This window comes from Dipodomys merriami, unplaced genomic scaffold, assembly GCF_024711535.1.
Source record: "Dipodomys merriami isolate MVZ:Mamm:240054 unplaced genomic scaffold, mDipMer1.0.p SCAF_935, whole genome shotgun sequence".
NCBI classification, from domain to species: domain Eukaryota; kingdom Metazoa; phylum Chordata; class Mammalia; order Rodentia; family Heteromyidae; genus Dipodomys; species Dipodomys merriami.
In genome coordinates, this window is record NW_027206552.1 from 100,526 (window position 1) to 116,517 (window position 15,992).

Below are 15,992 nucleotides of genomic sequence, written 5' to 3' on the forward strand. Positions count from 1 at the left end.
GCGCACAGCCCCGCCGCCCGCGCCCGCCGCCGAGCTCCCAGCGGCCCTCGCGGCCCGGACGCCCCGGGGGCGGGGCTTCCGCCGGCCGAGCGCGCGTGCGCGGAAGTATGTCCCGCGCCGCGCGCCGTCCCGCCGCGGGCCGTCCTTCCGCGCGCGGGGCGGCATGGCGTTCCGGCAGGCGCTGCAGCTCGCGGCCTGCGGGCTGGCCGGGGGCTCGGCCGCCGTGCTCTTCTCGGCGGTCGCGGTGGGCAAGCCGCGGGCGGGCGGCGACGCGGAGCCGCGCGGGGGCGAGCCGCAGGCCTGGGCCGGGAGCGCGCGGGCGAGGCCCGGCGTCTGGGACCCGAACTGGGACAGGTAGGCGGCGGGGGGGGGCGAGGGGGAGGGCGGGGGGGCGGGGGGACGGGGGGAGGGCGGGGGGACGGGGGAAAGGCGGGGGGCCGGAGGGAGGGAGGGAGGGCGGGGGGGAGGGAGGGAGGGCGGGGGGGGAGGGAGGGAGGGCGGGGGGGGAGGGAGGGATGGAGGGAGGGCGGGAGAAACGGGGAACGGCGGCTCCGGACCGAGGCCGATCCCCCCCCCCCCCCCCGCCCCGTCCTGTCGGCCGTGGGCCTTGAACTCGGCCCCGCAGCGCCGCCTCCGGTGTCCGGCGTCCCGTGTCGCTGGAGATGGGCCCCGGCCCGGCCGCACCGCCGTCACCAGCGGGGCCCGGCTCTGCGGCCAGGGTCGGGCTTTTTCTTCTTCTGGGTCACCCCTGAGCCGCCCGCCCAGCCCGGTGCCGAGCTCTCGCCCCAGGGTGGGACCTGGCCGTGGCCGCCCCGTCCCGCGTCCTCGGGTGCTCACGCCGGTGCCGGCCGGTGCCTCGGTTGGGGTTTGTTTTGCTCATGGCTTCTCCCCTCACGGTGGCGCGCAAGAGCTTGAGGCAGGAGGATGCAGAGTTCAAGCCCAGCTTGGGCTACAGAGTGAGTTTGAGAAGCCTTGGCAAATGTCTAGGAGACCCTGCCTCCAAGAACAAAAACAGAATAGAGTGCACTAAACTTGAGGCCCTTTGGAGGAAAATACTTTTGAGGCCAGGAAATTGGCGTGAAGTAGAACTAAAAGTGAAGTCCTGCTTTACTGATTTAAACTTATGATCCAAGCATTGTCTGGATTTGTGGCAGGAAAGATGGAGGATCTTAAGTCCTTTGGAGAAGGTCTCATGGCAGATAGGACTGATCAACCACAAGAAAGGGACTCAGGAGAGAATGCCTTTTCTTGTAGCCACTTGTCCATGCTAGAAGTGCCCAGAGCTTTACGTGGTGAAGCTCTGGCCTCTCTCTCCCGTCTGTGGCTTTCTTTTTTTGTCTGTAGCTTCCAAACGTTCTCTGGTGTCTGGCCTCAGGCCCCTCACTGTCAACCTTGGCTTTGGTGTGCAATTGGCCCTTCTAAACAGCTATCATCACTTTAGTGCTCTCTACACTTTCCTCTTCCACCAGTATGAATGAATTTTAACAGGTTTGATTTGTGTTGTTCCCTAACTCACAGTTAACCTTTAGTAGCTTCAGTTCCATGAGCCCCAACCAGTGCCGGGGCACTGTAGAGTGTGCGGTAAAGAGTGCAAGTATGCTCTTAGCGATGGCTTCTCCAGCTTGAGAATACTGGTCCTGGTTTTTCCCCGTCCTCCCAGATACTGAAAGGCATGCCATCTTATCTTTCCCATTAGGCGAGAACCACTTTCTCTAATCAACCTGAGAAAGAGGAATGTGGAATCTGGAGAAGAAGAACTAGCGTCCAGGCTAGACCATTACAAAGCCAAGGCCACAAGGCACATCTTCCTCATCAGGCACTCCCAGTACCATGTGGATGGCTCCATGGAAAAGGACCGGACTCTGACCCCCCTGGGTATGTGCTGAGCCTTGGATCCTGCTGACTCCTTGTTTGGCCCCAAATGTTCTCAGGGTACTGACTCTCCCCAAACCCATGCTGGTCTAGGCACCAATGGATCAAGCATATAATCGTAGCTACTCAGGAAGCTGAGATCTGGGGATGGAGGTTGGAAGTTAGCCGAGGCAAATCTGTGAGACTCTTACCTCTAATTAACCAGCAGAAAATCTAGAAGTGGAGGTGTTGCTCAAGTGGGAAAGTACCATTAATGAACGGATAAAGCTGAGCCAGAGTGAGAAGCCCTGAGTTCAAGCCCCAGTGCTGGCACAACAACAACAAAAACTCAGGTAGGAAAGTCAGAAGAGCCTTATCTTCAATCAGCCACCAAAAGCTGGAAATGGTAGGGCACTGGTGGCTCACTCATGTAATAATGCTAGCTACTCAGGAAGCTGAGGTTTGAGGATCTCAGAAGTCAGCCTGGGCAGGAAAGTTCTCCATGAGATTCTTATCCCTAATCAACCGTTAAAATCTTGGAAGTGGAGCTACAGCTCAAGAGGTAGAGCACTAGCCTTGAGTGAAAATAAGCTAAGGGACAGTGCCCAGGTCTAGGCCCTAAGTTTAAGTCCCAGTGCCAGCACCAAAAAAAAACCAACCCCAAAATAAAAACACTTCCCTGTGTTTGGGGGTCATCAGCCCATACCTGGATGTTGTCATTGTCAGTAAATATGCTTTGCGACAGTAGGTGCACACCACACCTGGTTGAATTTCAATAACTTTTTTTTTTTTTTTTTGGTTGTGGGGCTTGAACTCTGGGCCTGGGTGCTGTCCCTTAGTTCTTCAGCTCAAGGCCAGAGCTCTACAGCTTGAGCCACAGGGCCACTTCTGGTTTTCTAGTGGTTTATTGGAGATAAGAGTTTCACGGACTTTCCTGCCCGGGCTGGCTTTGAACCATGATCCTCAGATCTCAGCCTCGTGAGTCACCAGGATTACAGGCGGGAGCCACTGGTGCCCAGCTTCAACAACTTTTTTTGTACTACACATTTTTTTTTTTTATTAGCATCAACTAGTTATCCAGGGGATTTCTTTTGTTACTGTTTGCTGGTCTTGGGCTTGAACTTGGCCTGGGCACTGTCCTTGAACTTCTTTGTGTTCAAGGCTAACACTATCACTTGAGCCACAGTGTCAACTTCTGGTGTTTTCTGAGTAGTTTATTGGAGGTAAGTCTCACCAACTTTTCTGCCTGAGCTGGCTCTGAATTGTGATCCTCAGATCTCAGCCTCCTGAGTAGCTAGGGTTACAGACATGAGCCCCATGCTCAGCTGGGGGTTTCATTTGAGATGTCCATATATATTTACAAAGTAACTTGATCAGAGTCAAACCAGGTTCAACAAGCTTCATTCTTTTTTCTTTACAAAGGTACATAAAATATTTTGATACTCACTCTCCTGTACCCTCTCCTCTCCCCTCTACTAGTATGCACACACTGAGCAGAATCTCTTTTACATTCTGTGTGTGTGTGTAAACTTGTTCAAAGAGGCTTCACTGGTATTTCACACATGCATACATACTATTTTAACCAGAGTGACCACTTACTCCCACTCCCCCCCAGCCCCTCTCAGTGAGTTTTGTTTGCTGTCCTCCTTTACAATGAATTTAGTATCATTTACCCTCATCTTGTAAACTTGCTCTGTCTCCCTTTACCTGTCTGTCTATGTGTGTATACATTTCCCTGTGAATGTATATATGTGCTTATTATCGTTTAGGTCTAGCGTGCACACAGGAGAGAAAACGTGACCTTGGCTCTGGCTTGAATCTGGCTTGCTTCACTCCCATCCATTTCTCTGTAATTTCCTGTATTCATTCTTTGTTCTGAACAGTTACTGTTCTATTTAGGATGTGTTAGGTGTCTTAAAGGCCTCCTGTTCCTAGTGGCTACTTTCTCAAGATTTGGGAAATTTTCTCGTTTATTGGATATGCTTTCTGTCCCTTTAGTGTGCACTTATTCTTCTGTCTCACAGGTTTTGAAGGTTACACTTGTACTTCTTAATATTTTCCCTGTTTCTTTTTTTCTTTTTCTTTTTGCCAGTCCTGGGACTTTGAGGGCCTAGGCACTGTTCCTGAGCTGCTTTTGCTCAAGGCTGGCAGTGTACCACTTGAGCCACAGCTCCTCTTCTGGCTTTTCTGTTGGTTAATTGGTGATAAGAATCTCATGGACTTTCATGTCCAGGCTGGCTTTGAACCATGATTTTCAGATCTCAACCTCCTTAGTAGTTAGGATTATATTTGTGAGCCGCCAATACCCAGCTTGAGGAAATTTATTTATTTTTTGCCAGTCTTGGGCACTGTGCCTGAGCTGCTTTTGCTCTCTACTGTTTGAGCCACAGCACCACTTCTGTTTTTTCCTGTATATGTGGTGCTGAGGAATCAAACCCAGGGCTTCATGCATGCTAGGCAAGCACTCTACCACTAAGCCACACTCCCAGTCTGTTTCTTCATTTAACTTTTTTTTTTTTTTTTTGCCAGTCCTAGGGCTTGACTCAGTGCCTGGGCACTGTCCCTGAGCTGCTTTTGCTCAAGGCCAGCGCTCTACCACTAGAGCCACAGTTCCCCTTATGGCCTTTTCTGTTTATATAGTACTGAGGAATTGAACCCAGGGCTTTATGCATGCTATGCAAGCACTCTACCACTAAGCCATATTCTCAGCCCTTAACTATTCTTAATCTATCCACCTTTGCCAGGCGCCAGTGGTTCAAGCCTTTATTCCTAGCTACTCAGGAGACTCAAATCTGAAGATTGCTGTTGAAAGCCAGCCCGGGAAGAGAAGGCTGTGAGACTCTTAACTCTAATTAACCAGCAGAGAACTAGAAGTTGGGCCGGGTGCTGGTGGCTCACGCCTGTAATCCTAGCTACTCAGAAGGCTGAGATCTGAGGATCGCGGTTCAAAGCCAGCCCGGGCAGGAGAGACCGTGAGACTCCTATCTCCAATAAACGACCAGAAAACCGGAAGTGGCGCTGTAGCTCAAGTGGTAGAGCGCTCGCCTTGAGCTGAAGAGCTGAGGGACAGTGCCCAGGCCCAGAGTTCAAGCCCCACGGCCGACAAAAAAAAAAACAAAAACAAAAAAGAAAACTAGAAGTTGAGTTGTGGCTCAAGTGCTAGAGTGAGTGCCTTGAGCTGAAGAGCTCACAGACAATGCCAAGGCCCAGAGTTCAAGCCACACGACCAACACAAAGGAGGGGTGGGGATATATTCACATAATCACCTTACCAAGATCTGATAACGTCTTCAACTTTTTCTGCTTTACTGGAGAGACTTGCCAGAGCTTTATATTTGACTTAAATAGTGAGTGAGGTTATCATTTTCAGGGTTTCAGGTGTTTTGTTTTGTTTTTTGTTTTGTCAGTTGTGGGACTTGAACTCTGGGCCTAGGCACTGTCCCTGCACTCTTCAGCTCAAGATGAGTGCTCTACCACTTGAGCCACAGTACCACTTCCGTTTTTTTTGGGTTTTTTTGGGGTCCGGTCGTGGGGCCTGGGCGCTGTCCCTCAGCTCTTCAGCTCAAGGCTAGTGCTCTACTACTTGAGCCACAGCGCCACTTCCGGCTTTTTTCTTTTTGCTAATGTGGTGCTGAGGAATCGAACCCAGGGCCTCAGGCATGCAAGGCAAGCGCTCTACCACTGAGCACCTTCCCAGCCCACCACTTCCGGTTTTCTAGTGGTTTATTAGACATAAGAGTCCCATGGACTTTCCTGCCCGGGCTGGCTCTGAACCATGATCCTCAGGTCTCAGCCTCCTGAATAGTTAGGATGACAGGCGTGAGCCACCAGTGCCTGGCTGTTTTGTTTTTTTTTTAACTTCAACTCTTTATTTGTATTTTCACTGAGGTTTTGCAGTTGTTTATATCCTCTGAATTGTTTCAGTTTCTGTGCACGTCCCCTTTCACTGATCATGCTTTTCTTCCTTCCATCTGGTGGTGGTAGGAGGGATTCAACCCCAGGCCTTACCCGTGTGAGACCGGTTCTCCCTTGAGGCAGGCTCCCCCGCCTCATTGGTCATTGTAATCATGCTTCTGGGTTCTTTGAGCTTTCTTCTTCACTGGTCTTAGCATCTATTACTGTGAAGTTGTTGACCCTTGGAATGTATGATGCTTTGTTTTATTGTTTTTTGTTGTTTTTTTTTAAACTGCCAGTCGTGGTGCCTGAACTCTGGGCCTGGGCGCTGTCCCTCAGATCTTCAGCTCAAGGCTAGTGCTCTGCTACTTGAGTCACAGCACCACTTCTGGTTTTCTGGTGGTTAGTTGGAGATAAGAGTCTCACAGACTTCCTTGCCCAGGCTGGCTTTAAACCACACCTCCTGAGTAGCTTGGTTACAGGTGTGGGCCACTTGCGCCTGGCTTTTTCTTTTTCTTTTTTTTTGGGGGGGGGGGTTGGTCATGGGGCTTGAACTCTGGGCCTGGGCACCGTCCCTGCTCTCTTCAGCTCAAGGCTAGTGCTCTACTACTTGAGCCACAGCACCACTTTCGGTTTTCTGGTGGTTTATTGGAGATAAGAGTCTCATGGACTTACCTGCCTGGGCTGGCTTTGAACCGTGATCTTCAGATCTCAGCCTCCTGAGTAGCTAGGATTATAGGCGTGAGCCACTGGTACCTGGCTTGGCTTTTTCTTTTGTTCTTGAGTTGAGAACTTTAGGATGGCTTTGTGGCCAAGCTTTCATCCACATACTGAGGTTATAAGGCCTCTAAACACTAGCTGGCTTTTCCTGTATTTTGTGACGTTTTCTCTATTTGAATGAGACATTTCCTTTTTGTGCAGATATTCAAATATTTGGTGGCAGAAGAGTTTCCAAGCCTGTTCTTCACCAAGCTACTCTGCTGCCTGGAAGAACTTCTGTTCCTGTACATAAACAGGAAGTAGAGAATACACATGGCCACCACCTCAGAAAATGATGTCATGGGGCATTTTCTTTTTTTTTTTTTCTTTTTTTTGGGATCCGGTCATGAGGCCTGAACACTGGGCCTGGGCGCTGTCCCTCAGCTCTTCAGCTCAAGGCTAACATCTACCACTTGAGCCACAGCGCCACTTTCGGCTTTTTTTTTTTCTGATTATGTGGTGCTGAGGAATCGAACCCAGGGCAGGCATGCAAGGCAAGCGCTCTACCACTGAGCCACCTTCCCAGCGCCGTCATGGGGCATTTTCATCCAGTGCTAAAATACATCAGAGAGAAAGCATGTGTTTGCAGTCAGTGTCTGTGTCTGCCCCTTGGTTCATTTAGCTGGTGTGTTTGGACATGTACAGAATGCAGGTGGCCCCAGCTCCACAGCTGGCAGGTTTCCAGATGACTTCTCTGTGAGGTTGAGGAGAATCTGCTCCCTGGGGCCCTGGTCCTGGGTCGGCCGAGGGCTCCTGAGGCAGGACCTTCACTGGCCTTTGCTCTCATTGCTGTGCAGTGTGCAGTGGAAGGCCCATGGGAGTGAGGTTCTCAAGTTGTTCTCCTTGCAGGCCGGGAACAGGCTGAACTTACCGGACTCCGACTTGCGAGCTTGGGGTTGAGGTTTAATAAAATTGTCCATTCCTCCATGACACGTGCTGTCGAGACCACAGACATCATCAGCAAGCACCTGCCAGGTGAGTGCTGGGTGCCAGTGGCAGGCAACTCTGGTGCCTCAGCCTAGCAAGGGCACGTTGGTTCTCAGACCCACCGCTGAGCCTGTCCCTGTCCTCCCCAGGTGTCTGCAGAGTCAGCACAGATCTGCTGCGGGAAGGCGCTCCCATCGAGCCCGACCCTCCTGTGTCCCACTGGAAGCCAGATGCTGTGGTAACAATGCTCCCCTACAGGCCTGAAGGTTGAGACACTTGTCCTGCTGTCCTCAGCCTCATCTGCTCCACACTGACCATCCTTTGCTCTGTTCCCAGCAGTATTATGAAGATGGAGCCCGGATTGAGGCTGCCTTCCGGAACTATATCCACCGGGCAGATGCCAAACAAGAAGAGGACAGCTACGAAATCTTCATATGTCATGCCAATGTCATTCGCTACATTGTATGCAGGTAGGCACTGCCATGGACTTGGCCCGGGAGGTGGAAGTCACATGCCCACAGGTCACTGGGGACAGAATGTGAATGTTGTGAACACTGTCATTCAGTGAATGATGTAGAAATGAAAACCCTCCACCTAGTGCCCTGATGCTGCTCTGTGGAGCAGCTTGTACCCTTCCTGGCCCTTGGATTCCTCCAGCTGGGGAGCTCCCGAGTCTCAGGACACTGGTGGGGCTCTGTCTGTTATGTGTAGAACATCTTTTTGTTGTCTCTGGTGTGCTTTCTTGAGCTCCTGGTGCCAAAAGGTCTTCTGGCAAGGCTTGTTGAGATGGTCCACGTGCCCAACAGCTCTGTGCAAGGCAATGTGCAAAAATCATTTCCCTCACACTTGGACAGACAGCTTTTAGGATCCATTGGTAGCTTCTGCTGAGTTTGTTCACAGATTTTGAGGCGATGTCTCTCTCCATCCAGACAAGTGTATGATGTTTCCCTTGTGGGTTTGGGATTCTGTGACTCAGTTTTACTGTTCAGAGTACTCTGTTGGGGGCTTTTTTGGGGTCCTTTTTTTCAGTCTACCACAGAATGTTTTAGGTTATATAAGACCAGCAGCCACACACTGCAGAGGGCTCTTGCTTAATTCCCTCCTCCCTCCTGGGCCTCTTAGGAAAATACTAGGGTTTCAGTAGCCAAGGGCTGCCTCTTACCAGGTTACAAATAAGATTGCTAGTAACAGAAGAGCCCTAGTGGATGATGCTGCCTGAAGCCATGCACTTGGTCTCCACTCCTCAGGACCATCCATGACCCCACTGTCCATAATGGCTGCTCCCCTCAGGCATCGCATGGGGTCAGATGCTGTGGGAGCCCTGGCCTCCAGAAACAGGCTATTGAGGATCCTTCTGGCCTGGCTCACATACTACAATAAGAGCAAATTTCTTTAGGCCGTTTGCTGAGATCCATCCCATTTGTTCCTCTTAGCTTGTGAACATACCATGACCTCTGTGCTTAAGTTGACACTGTTTTTTTGTTTTTTTTTTTTGGGGGGGGGGGGGTCCAATTGTGGGGCCTGAACTCTGGGCCTGGGCGCTGTCCCTCAGCTCTTCAGCTCAAGGCTAGCGCTCTACCACTTGAGCCACAATGCCTCTTCTGGCTTTTTTCTTTTTGCTTATGTGGTGCTGAGGAATTGAACCCAGGGCCTCATGCATGCAAGGCAAGCACTCTACCAATGAGTCACCTTCCCAGCCCAAGTTGACACTCTTAACAGTGTCATGAGACCCAAAGCTTGTGCTGAAATACAGCCATGCTTACCTAAGTCGATAGAGCACTGTGAGGAGAGGCAGGGCTACCACTAGGGCTCATGATGCCTACTGCTGGTTTTGTTGAGGATTTGTGAGGTACAGTACTTGAGAGGAGACATTAAAAGGCAGCTTGAGCCGGGTGCCAGTGGCTCACACCTATAATCCTAGCTACTCAGGAGGCTGAGATCTGAGGATTGCAGTTCAAAGCCAACCCGGACAAGGAAAGTCTGTGAGACTATCATCTTCAATAAAGCACTAGAAAACCGGAAGTGGTGCTGTGGCTCAAGCGGTAGAGCACTTGCCTTGAGCTGAAGAGCTGAGGGACAACGCCCAGGCCCAGAGTTCAAGATCCATGACCGGCCAAAAATAAATAAATAAATAAAAGGCAGCCTGAGGGCACCAGGTAATCCTAGCTACTTTGGAGGCTGAGATCCCAGAACTGCAGTTCTGTGACAAGCCCAGTAAAGTATGAGACTCATCTCGAATCACCAAAACAAAAGCCTGAAAGACCCGCAGCAGGTAATGTTAGAGAGGTTGCTGGATCAAACTGGGTACAGCTCAAGGTTGCTTCTTAAAGCTGAAGACTTGTGCCAGCATAGGCTAGGAATGTGGCTCATGGTAAAGTGCTTGCCTAGCATGCATGAGACCCCGGGGCCAATTCTGCAGTACCACATAAGCAGAAAAATCCAGAAGTGCTGCTGTGGCTCAAGGGGTGGAGTGCTAGCCTTGAGCTGAAGAACTGAGGGTCAGCACCCAGGCCCAGAGTTCAGGCCTCACGACTGAGAAAGAAAAATAAGTAAGAGCATGAAAATGCTCAGGATGTAGGTCACATTTCCATCCAGGAAAAATTCTTGAATCTAATGAGAAACTGATCTAGCCCTGTGTTTGGCTTTCTCCTTATTACACTGGAAAAGCAGACATTGAATTGTATGTGATGCAGGCCTGCTCCTCCCACTACTGCCTTTTCTCTTCCTTCCCAGAGCCCTACAGTTTCCTCCAGAAGGTTGGCTCCGTCTGTCCCTCAACAATGGGAGCATCACTCACTTGGTGATTCGACCCAATGGTCGTGTTGCTCTCAGAGCCCTTGGGGACACAGGATTCATGCCCCCCGAGAAGATCACCCGGTCCTGAGGCTACCTGTGAGATCCTTTTCAAGTGGCATCCTGACTCGAGCCTTCTTTCCCTGTCCAGGCAGCACTACAGTGTCATTTTGTGTTTCAACGAAGAGGCTGGCAGGAAAGTATGCAAATGTCTCATGCTGTATTTGGGTGCTTATTTTTAGCCCACGCTAAAAAGGGAAACCATTCTGGCCAGTGGCTTCTCTACCCTATGTGCCCTTTCAGAACAACCCTGTGGAGTGTGGGGCAAAAAATTCTCAGGCAAAGGCAGGCTTGTTCTAGGGAGAGCTGGCTTCATTGAGATTTGCACTAAGGTCTTAACCACAGCTGCCCAGTAATCCCGGGTTTGATAGAAAGCCTGTCAGACAAGATGGCCTTTTGTTTCCACCTCATCTTGCTTCTTATACTCTTCATTTCTGAAAACTCTTGTCATTTAAGTATTTTTGATTTCTTTACCTGGGGTCTTGGTATATATCTGTGCAGGTAGACCTGAATCTTGAGGGAAGGAATAAAGCTGTGGAAAAGCTACGGCCTGCTCCTTTGAGAAGTCGTAGGTGGATAACTGTCCTGTAGGGTGTTTTCTGGAGCCAATAAAGTATCTTGGACTGTGGGAGCATAGGGACTCACACTGTAACCCTAGCACTCAGGAAGACTGGGACAAGAGGATCTCAAAAGGAAGTATCCAGGACTGAGCTTGCCACTGGCTTCTGTTAATCTTGTGGGTTAGAGTACTTAGAAATGACAAGTTTACCCCAAATGTTAAGAAAAACAATTCCTATATGGTAGAAATGCTCTCATAAGCGTGTTTTCTATCAGCAGAATTGGGATATTTGGGTGGCTCCATTTTCTTTGTAAATAACCATGTAATAAAGCTTCAGTGGTGTTTTCTATTTTGTTTGAAGAATTTGTTGTGACTACTGTAGAGAAAATAAGCACATGCCATGCAGCTGACAAGTTGTGTCACTGCAGTCCTGTCTTTTGTCCCCAGGGCTGGCAGCACCGCCAGGTGTTCTGCTTGGAGGACTTGCCACCAGCGGCCAGAGGACATCTTGTGTTTTGTCCCATGGTGGACCTGTCACCTGCCTCGAAATCATTAAGGCAGGAGGGACAGGCTATGGCAGCTTGTAAGCACAAAGCTGAAGGCTTCTCACCTCTGACCTCAGGAGGCAGGGAGTTGCCCAGTCTGCACTGAGGGCATCCCATGCATGTCACAGCCCCAACAGCTGACCTAAGAAGCAGGCAGCATTTTAGGAACAAACCTTGACGTTCTCCTTGGGCTGTTTATAGGGAGGTGCAGGGGCACTCTGCATAGCACTGAGGCTACAAATGGAAGCCGGGACTTCACACAGGACTCAGATGGGCGACACTGGGTCAACTGCCCTATCCATTCCTCCCAATCTGTCATGTTGATGACAGATGGTACAAAGACAAAAAAGCTCAGAATCACCCGGACAGACTGACCAGTCTGGAGCAAGCAGCCATAGACCAGTAATTGAGCATCTTTTCTCTTGCTTCAGCAACTCCTTCCCCCCACCCCCAATACAATTCTGAAATGGAATTTCTAAGATACCCTCTGAAGTCATTGTCTGAATACTTGGTGTGACTACAACCTGCTTTGTTATGTAAGTTCCTTGTTAACATTTCTTGGCTGGCTCTTCTTCCAGTGGGCTTTGCATTCATGAGCTCCATGGGTAAGAGTAGGCTCTGGCCAAGTTCAGGGTGGGACTGCAGACAGGCAAGGCCTTGGCTGCCAGGACACCCTGTGTGGATACAACCTTGCCTGAGTGTGGGTGTGTGCTACCCACCCAGAAGGGGCCTGGACTCAATAGGATGGAGAAGGTTCTTCTCCCTCTGGGATTACCCTTGCCCTCTGGTTTGCAACTGATGACAGGAGACTTCTCAAACGATACGTCAGACAGAAGGTCTTCGCACCAGGAATAAGCCAGGTACATTGTCACACCTGTGGTCCCAGCTACTTGAGGCAGAGGTAGGAAGACTGTTGGAGTTCTAGACCAATCAGGGCGACAGTCCTTTCTCAAAAAGAGAAATCTGCAAATCACTCACTCAGGTTAGTGTACTTTTGAAGGGCTTTCTTCCCAAGCATGTAATCTCTCTCATCAGTAGTGTTTTAAGAGACACAGAGCCATAAGGTAAAACATTTACCAGAATAGGTATTCCCACGGTCTTGCAAATAGAATAGTCAACAGTGACTTCTAAAGCTTCAGAAAACTGCAGTCTGCAAAATTAGGGGAAAACAGTACTTTAATCGCGATCTGAGTATTGACAATAATATACTGAGACAATATGCTAAGTCTTCAGAGAAAACAGCAGCACTAAAAAGAATGTCTGTTCCAATTACCTTTTGAAAACAAAAGTGCTTTTTGGAATGTCATTGTTTTCAGAACAAACTATTATTTGCTTTACATCTTGATCTCATGTGCAAATGAAAATATCCTGTGTAACAAACTTGAATTCTAACCTATGTCTTATATAAAAGAAATAAGCTTTTTAAAAACACATTTCAATTCAGAGTGTTTACAAAGAAAAAAAAATATGTCTTTGCCGATATAATCATTGTATATTCTCAAAAAGTAACTTCAGGAAAATTAAAAGTGATTTACAAAAAGGCACTGAAGTTGGCACAACCAGTGGTAGTTTTTTGTTTTGGAGTAAACACTGGACGTGTCCACAAAACAGCTTGTGTGTGAGAAGCTGCTTCCAATAGCCAGGGTTGAGACCCCGCCTTGAGGCATGGGTAACAGGGTATACAGACCTTCCTGGGGATAATTAATGATGACTAAAACGTTAGGAAGGACTGAAAGACTCAAACCTCCAGTTTCTCTACTGTAACAAAATGATCTTTTATAAAGAAAGTCCCAGCTGAAGTAAATTCTAAAGTCAAGACAAATTGCAAAGCTAGGGAACAATTTATATTATTTAATTATCACGCTGGCAATTAAGTAGCAAGTTCAGGTGCTGGTGAGAATTAAAGACCTTCTGGTTATTGCTGGTGAGGATTCTGAGACTTGTATGACTCCAGCTGGCTCGGACTTTTTTCCCAAGAGAAAGATACTTCTCTTGTGAGCATAAGGCTGAGACAGTCAAGGCCCATTTACTCCCTGTTCCTTACTGTTAAAAACAACTAGGATCAAGCAGCAAATACCTGGGTCTTGGCATTCGTGTACTGGGAAGCTGCTCTCCAGGAGTCTGTGTACAACCTGTCCTCATGTTGTGGACAGTGGAAGTGCATTTACGTACAGCAGGGTTGGCCAGCTCCCTCCAGAGCACCTGCTCAGGCCTGGGAGGTCACACACTACCTCTCAGTCAGTCTCATTTTATTATGGGGAGGGGAGGGAGTATTAGGTGTGTGTCTCATTATGTATATATAACTCATGCTAGAGGCTTCAAACTTAAAATCCTCCTTCCTCATACTCCTGAATGCTGGATTATAGGTGGTGTACCACCACGCCCAATCTCCTTTGCTCCATTTCAAACCCAGGAATCACTACCTAGAATGTCTGCATCATTACTACATCCACATTTTGGAGAATATTTGTGCACTGCATTTTTTGAGTTTGCTTTTATTTTTCTGAAGTATTAAGTTTAAATCTGAGTTAGGACATCTGCATTTTCTAAAATACTTATGGCTTCATAGAAAGAACTAATAAATTATTCAGAATATAGTCTTTTGTTAAACTTTACCAATAAACATTACCCTTCTTTCCTTAACAATTAAGAAGGAAGTGAGCCCTATAGGGTTGCAAGTTGTGCCATGTGTGCCACTCTGCGGAGGTGGCTCCCATGTGCAGGACTGTACCGCCCGGGGCTGCCCCAGCTGGGGGACGACCTCGTGTGACCCAGTTTCCCAGGGCTGATCCCAGCAGGACCGCTTCGCCCCAAACTGCAGCAATCAAGATCTGGCTGTTGAGACTTCAACTTTCCTTTCAGTGCAGGGCTCGGCCAACTAGAAAGCCAGAAAGGTATATTAGTACTGGTGGGCCATGTCTGCAGGGTAGAAATCCAAGGAAATCAAGGTCAGGATGTAGGCAGCAATCCTCCCTGGGACCACCACAAGGTACTTCTGAACCTCAAACCCTGAACCAGGTCGCTTGTGGCGTGCGTTTCCGTATGAAACTGTCACAATCTGACTACAAATCCTGTATGCCACCAGCCTTTTCAGCCTGTCAAGATTCAGCTTAGTCTGATTTTCCACCTTACTGAAGGGTCTGCTTCTGTGCACAAATGACCATGTAGTATTAACGTGACCAAGGGGACTGTGACTAACTTGTATACACAAACCCCAAGTGCTGTTCTTAGGGCCCCATGTCACCTCTGTCTGTCTGAGGGTGAGTAGCCCAGGACTGCACTCTTCCACCTGTGCACAGCTGGATACCGGCCAGGGTCAACATCTGCACTCTCAAGCGCTGCCAAGACATCCCGATCTAGTTTTGATGGCTCGTCACTAGAATACAGGGTGGGAGGGTTAGGGAAAAGCAAATACCTGATTGAAAAAAAAAAAAAACAAACTTGGAAAACACCACTGCATTTTAAACTCAAGAACACAATGAACAGAATATGTGGGACAATTTCGCTGAGTAACCACTAAACACACTAGGATCTCAGAGGTGCCAGCTGGAGGGACAATAGCCAGTGTAGAGGGCCAGAGCAGAGCTACTGCCCTCAGTGTCCCACAACAAAGGCAGGGAGAGTGTCTCCAGGAGACTAGCTGGGTCCCCCACAAGTAGCACCATCAACCCCATTATTATGTGTTAACTCCAAAAATAAATTAATTAGGAAGAATGAATTCTGGTGTATTCCCTTCCCTGGATCAGCTACCACAGAGCTGAAAGAAAACACTGTAGAGTACTAGAAGCTACACATTCAGGAAGAAGATGGGAGGGGACCTGTCAAGTTGTGGGAAAAAAGAACTACAAGCAATGCCACATGTGGAAGGGCTATCACTCACCCAAAAAGGAAGAGCTTCCTAGTGGAGTTCCTAGTAGGTCCAGGCACACGTGCGGCCTGGGCGCCAGGGCTACTGGGACCCTGGGACATTTCCACTGCTCCTGCTGGCATCTCCCGGTCAGTCCTGACTTGGCTGTTTCCCAGTCTGTCTGCCGCAAGGGGACTTGCTGGCAAAGCACCTTCTACTGCATCTTTTCTTGAAGTCAGGACCTTCTTATCTTTAGTTTTCCTGTTTCCATTTGATGTCTCAGAAGGATTTTTCAAGTTCAGTTTATCAAACTGAAGAGTCAAAGAAGACACAGGTGGCAAAAGGTCTGCCTCCCCAGGAGGGCGCTCTTGTCTTCCCCAGCTTGGGGTTCTCTGGCTCAGAGAGTGGCTTACCCCATTCTCACGACAGTGGGGATGGTGGTATCCACCTGGGCCTTCTCCACAGTCTGCCTTCTGCCCCAGGGGAAGGGCACCATACTCCAAGTTTTCAAAAGCATCAATTGTGAGCTGGCTTTGACTCTGCTCTGTATTCTGCAGGTTTTTCATTTCTTCTAAGCTCATGCCATCCTCTTCATCTAGAAATGCCCCCACAGAGATGGGATTGCTATGCTTCTTCGCACTACCTAGGAGGACAATGGAAGAGGCACATTGGGTATGCAGGTCAGAACCAGAATGATCATCTGTAAGCCCTATAACCCAAGCAAAAAATGAAAAATAGGATATGGCAAGCAGAAATCA

The 15,992-nt window shown here is 49.1% G+C and overlaps 2 protein-coding genes across 5 annotated transcripts in view; one reads left to right on the plus strand and one right to left on the minus strand.

The window, feature by feature from the left end:
• Nucleotides 1-130: 130 nt before the first annotated feature.
• On the plus strand, nucleotides 131-10,432 carry LOC138821743 (serine/threonine-protein phosphatase PGAM5, mitochondrial). Of its 3 annotated transcripts, none has more exons than XM_070014134.1 (6): nucleotides 131-354; nucleotides 1,697-1,875; nucleotides 7,353-7,478; nucleotides 7,580-7,668; nucleotides 7,767-7,900; nucleotides 10,164-10,432. In XM_070014134.1, the coding sequence occupies exons 1-6, from the start codon at nucleotides 164-166 to the stop codon at nucleotides 10,312-10,314; spliced, it is 870 nt and encodes a 289-aa protein (XP_069870235.1). In that variant the 5' UTR covers nucleotides 131-163; the 3' UTR covers nucleotides 10,315-10,432. The 3 variants fall into 3 exon arrangements, with proteins under 3 accessions (XP_069870235.1, XP_069870236.1, XP_069870237.1); XM_070014135.1 differs by having other exon boundaries at nucleotides 132-354; nucleotides 7,770-7,900; XM_070014136.1 differs by lacking the exon at nucleotides 131-354 and adding an exon at nucleotides 910-956.
• A 1,159-nt stretch (nucleotides 10,433-11,591) lies between these two features.
• The window catches only part of LOC138821741 (ankyrin repeat and LEM domain-containing protein 2-like), a 28,402-nt gene continuing 24,001 nt past the window's right edge, over nucleotides 11,592-15,992 (minus strand). The window contains exons 11-13 of one of the 2 annotated variants that reach the window (XM_070014133.1): nucleotides 15,268-15,877; nucleotides 14,632-14,763; nucleotides 11,592-12,537 (exon numbers count right to left, since the gene is read on the minus strand). In XM_070014133.1, coding sequence (XP_069870234.1) covers nucleotides 12,366-12,537; nucleotides 14,632-14,763; nucleotides 15,268-15,877 — 914 coding nt within the window. In that variant the 3' untranslated portion in view covers nucleotides 11,592-12,365. The other variant, XM_070014132.1, reaches the window with a different exon arrangement.

What these genes read in the sequence shown, in the direction of transcription:
- LOC138821743 (XM_070014134.1), top strand. Translation starts at nt 164, where the DNA reads ATGGCGTTCCGGCAGGCGCTGCAGCTCGCGGCCTGCGGGCTGGCCGGG. An exon ending in TGGGACCCGAACTGGGACAG is followed by an intron (nt 355 to 1,696) that starts GTAGGCGGCGGG and finishes CTTTCCCATTAG; the next exon opens with GCGAGAACCACTTTCTCTAA. An exon ending in CATCAGCAAGCACCTGCCAG is followed by an intron (nt 7,479 to 7,579) that starts GTGAGTGCTGGG and finishes TGTCCTCCCCAG; the next exon opens with GTGTCTGCAGAGTCAGCACA.